Source organism: Brienomyrus brachyistius, chromosome 13 (assembly GCF_023856365.1).
Source record: "Brienomyrus brachyistius isolate T26 chromosome 13, BBRACH_0.4, whole genome shotgun sequence".
In the NCBI taxonomy this organism is placed as follows: domain Eukaryota; kingdom Metazoa; phylum Chordata; class Actinopteri; order Osteoglossiformes; family Mormyridae; genus Brienomyrus; species Brienomyrus brachyistius.
The window spans coordinates 5084428-5090427 of NC_064545.1; the positions used below are offsets into that span (position 1 = coordinate 5084428).

Here is a 6000-nt window from a genome sequence, read left to right on the forward strand (position 1 = left end):
CCAGGTTCCCATGGGAGATGGGGTCAGCAAAATCCCAGCTGTCGACGAGTGGTTTGGAAGGAGTGGTCAAGTGTGGGAAAAGGCCCATGTGCAGATCAGCTGATTACTACTGCTACTCCACTGCCTTGTTCCTGCCAACCTAAACTGGTTTGAGTATCCACTTGAGACCTCAAACTTTGTTTCACCTCCAAGAAGCTCAGGCCCAGCTATATCAGCCCATTCAAAATCATTAAGTGCATACATTTGCTCACCTGTTATATCTTCAAGATATCCCCTGTCTTCAATATCAACCTATTAGAACCTATTTCGTAAAGCCCGGTGAATCCACTGTCCACCCTGGCCAAGGCTCCTCCCCATCTAGATATTGGTGTCACACTCATATTTCATACCTGGCTCTTTGCTAATTGAGGAGTTTATGGAAAAGTAGTCTGATCACACCACGATTCACCGGAGTATCACAACATCTGTGCCCTATGAACTCTGGATAGATATATTAGAACCTTGTCTGCAGTTCCTTCTTTGTGACGTATTCCATAACTACACCACAGTGGACATTCATTTTCCTGATTTGGTGTTGTGTATGACTTTCACCTGCTCTATAAGTCGTGCCCTTTGTCTAATATTTTTGTTCCGGTACTTCTCTCTGCATTTTTCTTACCTCCCATTTCAATCTACTGCCTGTCCTTTGCACTACAGATTTTGAACTACAATTGGGATTTTCTTTTTCCTCTATGTGGCTCTGGCCATGACATACCACCTACAAATATACCTTTTGCTTCCACAACTGAATCTTCCCTCATCATTCCATTACAGTAACCCCTGAAATGATCAGACAGCGGGACTAACACTACTGCCCCTACGTATGAGCCGCTCCTGGCCCCTAAACCCATATGATTCTTCAGAAGCCTCCACAAGGTCCAGGGGACTCCAAAGGCCCACTGTACCCGCTGTGGCTCAGCTACCAGTGATGGAACCGCTCAGCTGCCAGACTGCTGTAGTGTAAAGATTTTTGTTGGCGTTTAACTTCATGCACCGATACAGTCTTTCTGTAGGTTACTAAAATACACGTGCTGAAACACAACAAGCTGCTTCTCTATCGCTTCCTTTAAAAACGAAAAAAATAAATAATCACATGATCTTGTCGCTAACGCAACCTCAGATGCCAAACACTGCTAAGATAAACGGATTATAGGACAGACAACAATCAGGAACAGAGCCGCTTTCTTTGGCTTCCTATCTACACTGAATTTAAACTTAGCGGTTCAGTTCAGTGCAAGACGGAAATAACATTATGTACTCTGAGAGATGGGTGTGGTCTGCTGCCTTTCACTGCATGCTCACGAACGGCTGATCTTTCAGTTTCTTGACATCTAGACCGTGCTTCTGCCAGATCTGAGCTATGTAGACTCAAAAGTCCTTCAGAGTTACATTCAGGCCCAGGAAGTGCAATACACCAAATGAAAATTCATATCATAGTGATAAATAAGACACTGGAAGTCTTGGGAAAGGAGCTAAGTAACAAAGAACGGAAGTCACTGCCCACTCTGTAAGGTCAATGTTAAATTTAATTAGACTTGCAGGCATCTGAAATTAAATATTAAAAATTCCATTCACTAGAATCCTTGATAACAGTGCTGAGTCTACATATAGTTTTTTTAATACTTAGAGTCTTATGGTTAAGCAGCCTGGTGTGTCACACATGTAGGGCAGGGGGTTCAAATCCCACCTCTGCTCTGTGCTGTTCATTTCCTCTGGGTTCTTTGGTTTCCTCTCCCAGTGGAAAAACATGGTTAGGCTAATTTGTGTCTCTAAATCACCCATAGAGCATGATTGTGTGTGTGCCCTGTGATGGACTGAAATCCCATCCAGGGTGTACCCCAGCCTTGTGCCCTGGCCTGCCTGGGATGGGCTCCAGGCTCATCTGTAATCCCGCTAATTAGCTGGAAAATAGATGTAGGTGCTGTTATAACAAACAGAAATGCTGTATAGTATAAATTTCTAAAAGCGCATTCATTAAGGTGTGCATGTCTCTATGTTTAAAAGCTGTGAAGAGCCCACAATAGACATAGAAAATGAAATATAATTTCACTTTCACTCAATAGCCATATATACATTTGAAATTACTATTCAAAGTGACCAAAGTTTTTTCCCCCCGATTTTAAGATTTTCAGAAATTATTTCATATGATGCTACTGTCCGTAGCAGTAAATCCAGAAATCGTACGTAAAATCACTGAATAAGTTATTCACCTGGAAAGAAACTTCCTCGGTGACAGTCTGGGATTGTTGATCGCATTTAAATCAGAATGGCAAGGACATTAAGAACAATGTTTTATCTATGTGACAAAACGCGGGTACGCTGCGGATCGGTGCGGTCCCGATAAAGCGGACGCAGACCCCCAAGGCGGGGGCTCAAGGGAGAGCCTCTCCGAGCAGCTCTGCAGCGACAGCTTGCCGTTATGTCACGATTACCCACAGCTATTAAACGTAAACCATCCACTTAAACTCTCTGCCATGCGACAGTCCCCCAGGGTTACCCCCACGGGCTGAATATCTGTGATTAGTGGTAGGCTACTCCTCAGAGAGGAGGATTTTACGTGTTATAATTGATAAATAGGAAAGCTTATCATGTCATGTATGCTTTCTTTATATCTTCTTTTCTTTTACTGGCTTATTGATTACAAGGACATTTTAAAGGGTGACAAAAGAGAATGTTCAAATTCTCTTAAACTCCAATAACTTATCTTTCTTGACATGTAGATCAAGGAATAAAATATGTTAAGCTACCTTTTTATGCATTAAGAATGGTTACCTTTAAATAACTTACCACATTAAATCTGATGACGCTGGTGTGCCATTTAGACATATTCATTTGAAGTACATTCTAGTGGGCCTAGCTAATAGCTTTATTTAAAAAATGCATATGTATATTCATCAGAGTTGAGTCCACTTTGCAATTACTGGTTTTATAGCTTTTTATATAGGCCTATATTTGAAAGAAACACGGGGTACAGTTTCGCTGCTGAGTAACAGGTGGACTGACCACTTTCCGCACGTTTTTTTTCAAACAACCGTGAAGTCATTAGCATGAAAATAAAAAGACCATTTTAAAAGGTACATCCATTAACTAATGGTGACTAATCCATACAATATGGCCGACAATTAAGTTATAAGAAATAAACTGTTCCTTATTTTTCATTGCGGGCTCGTGAATTATCGATTAGTGACAGGGGAGGAAAAATATGCGGCAATAAAAGCAACTACCAGGGAAGATTTAATACCACCGTAAAAGTATATAATTGCGGAAATGGTCGTATTAGTCTGATAATCATCTTTATGGAAATATGCCCACCAATGAAATGCAGTCAATGTTTTTAAAACACGTGTAGTAGTATAGTATGTGGTCCTAAAATGTTTATTCTTCTCAATAAATTAATTTTGCCACACTAATACAGCCTTAATAAACAATGTGAAATCTCGCACTCATCCCACAATCCCATAAAAGTGCTGCTCCCAACATGTTTAACACTGAAAATATTCGGACATGATATATTGATATCGCGGTCACTTGAATTTTTGACCTCTGTTACAGTATATAAATAATCTATCTCTAGGGAGTACACAGTGTGTTGTTTACAACAACAATAGCGGAATACGACTGAAAACAAAGTAAACATTTCTTAACTGAATCACATGCAACCGTAATTTTTTAAAAAACGATCTATATTGTAACTGCTAAATGTCACCATGGTCAGAAACGTCTAGTATTAGAGAGAGAACATTTATTTGATATTTTCACTTTTCAGAGAAGATGGTTTTGCGTTTTGAGATAATGCGTTGCATGTCGATTGCATTTACACAAGAAAGCCGGCTCCCAGGTAATCAGTGTCATTTAAACGACATGCACTTATGTTCCATATTAGGCCTATAACGGGATTTCCTTTTGTCTACTGATTACCATTAAATGTGCACAAAGTCCTGACTAGCTCTGTTTAGAGATATACCTACGAGTTGCATGTGTCACTATCAATACTCACTGATTAACGTGCAAATACATGAGACCAACTTCTCCTAAATTTAATTAACCTGAAAGGTGTATTTTATTTCTTTGCAAAATGCAGCTGCAAATCGGCAAACATAATTAGGCTAGAGGGCTACTTTCGCTAGTTGCAGTGAGGCCAGTCTTCAGTTGGGACGCTGCGCTGGACAGGTCGCGCGAGCACGCTGAGTTTTTTGAGAGATCTGGTTCACGTGGTACGCGGAAAACGCAGCCTTACGCCGCCCCCTTCCACTTAGGCGCTCCTGCTTTTTCTGCTCCTGACCAAAATTTAATTTCATTCCGAATAAATGGCGCTGCCTCGCAGCCACATTTTGTCCCAACCCCCACAGTAAACACGGAAGAATACGACTCTTCCTACGATTTTCTACTAAAGTTGCCAGAAAAATGTGGGGCAATCTGTGTGCAAGTCGGGCAAAAAAAAAAAACAATAACATAATAAGGGCAACCAACCTTTATGCATTCCTGTAAACCTGTCTTTCAGTACGGTGAGTTCGTATATCTTCCCGAATTCCTCAAACAAGGGTTTCAGGTCTTTCTCTTCCAGATTTCTTGGTATCTGCCCTATAAACAACTTGATGGCGTCATGGTCTTTCATGGGAATAGTGTTCTGCCCGATGGTGAGCCCGTTCATCCTGCCGGCGCTGTTCATGGTGCTGAATCCATTCTCTTGCTGCACTCCGTTCGCAGTGACTGTAGCCATCTTTCTTCAATGGACCAGCTGCTCTCTCTCCCCCTCTCTCTCTCCCTCTCTCCCCTCTGCCTGTCTTCCTGTATCTCAAGCTTCAAGCGGACTCCCTGGTCTCTCTCTCTCTCTTATATGGCAGCGAGGCCGCTCTCTCACTCTCGCTCGCTCCCTTTCTCTCCTTTCTCTTTCCCCCCTCTTCCCTAATGCTTTGATTTCACTATGCCGACCTGCTTATATCTTTTCATTTCTCCTGTCGTTTTCAATGTTTCCTGTTCTCCTGTCAGCGGCCACTCTACCTCGTGACGTCAACTCACGGGCTTCTAACCAGAACCACTACCCAATTTGCATAATCTGCTTGATTCGACCAATCAGGGCCCACTAGGACGGGAGGTCCGAAGGGTGGGTCGCCGATCCAAACGTTTGCGTAAAGGGCCAGCATGGTACTGCTACAATGCTGGAGGAAGCGGGCATACGGCGCTTAATAATAATAATAATACTTCGCTTATTATTATAAAACGAAGACTCGCGCTTCTTAAATAAAATGCCACTGTTTCTGTCTCACTAGCCTGTTATTGTAAACCACGAAATAACGTGAAGCTTTTTTTTTTTTTGAAGATAATTTCAAGTCACGGTAATGATACAAAGCATCTGTACGTACTTGTTGCTGACCGTGGTGCTGACTGGAAATATGCGGATGCATTTAGTTGGAGGTTAACGACTTTGCATCTACGTAAGGAAAACAGACAAACTTATTCGGGCGGGACATATAAAATATTAAACTGATTTATTATTTAAACAGATAGATTGAAATCTTACTGTTTTATTATTATTATAATTATTATTATTATTATAGCTTCCATTTAAAAAATGGCCTTTATCTTTATCCATCTCTCGATCCACCTATCTATAGCTGCTATTCCAATGTAGGGGATATTTTCCTTTGCTGATTTAATTTAATAGTAATATGTTTTGAATACACTCTATTGTAGAAGAGGACGCACTCTGCAGTTTTTAAAATTCAAAGTAGCAAGTTGCAAATCATAGGATGCAGTGGATTGAACTCCTGGCCCTGGACCTGATGTACATCACTGGTGAGACGCGGCCATCAGCAAGGTTCTTCTGGTACAGGGCCTGCAGTGGAAAACTGGAGCCAAACGTAGCAGAGGCGGTATAAGCTGTCCCTGCCTAAATAATCACTGACGTCTCCTATCATGGTGTTTGGCTCCACTAGGCTTTTTCATCTCTGCCCAGGGGAC

At 41.6% G+C, this 6000-nt stretch overlaps 1 protein-coding gene across 8 annotated transcripts in view; it reads right to left on the reverse strand.

The window, feature by feature from the left end:
* The window catches only part of LOC125705923 (CUGBP Elav-like family member 4), an 83007-nt gene extending 77959 nt beyond the window's left edge, over positions 1–5048 (reverse strand). For all 8 annotated transcript variants that reach the window (XR_007381775.1, XR_007381774.1, XR_007381776.1 and 5 more), the window contains exon 1: positions 4510–5048. Coding sequence is in view for 1 of the 8 variants with exons in the window: in XM_048972282.1 (XP_048828239.1) it covers positions 4510–4759 (250 nt within the window). In the remaining 7 variants the exon portion in view is untranslated. The remainder of the gene's footprint in view (positions 1–4509) is intronic.
* Between the last annotated feature and the right edge of the window lie 952 nt (positions 5049–6000).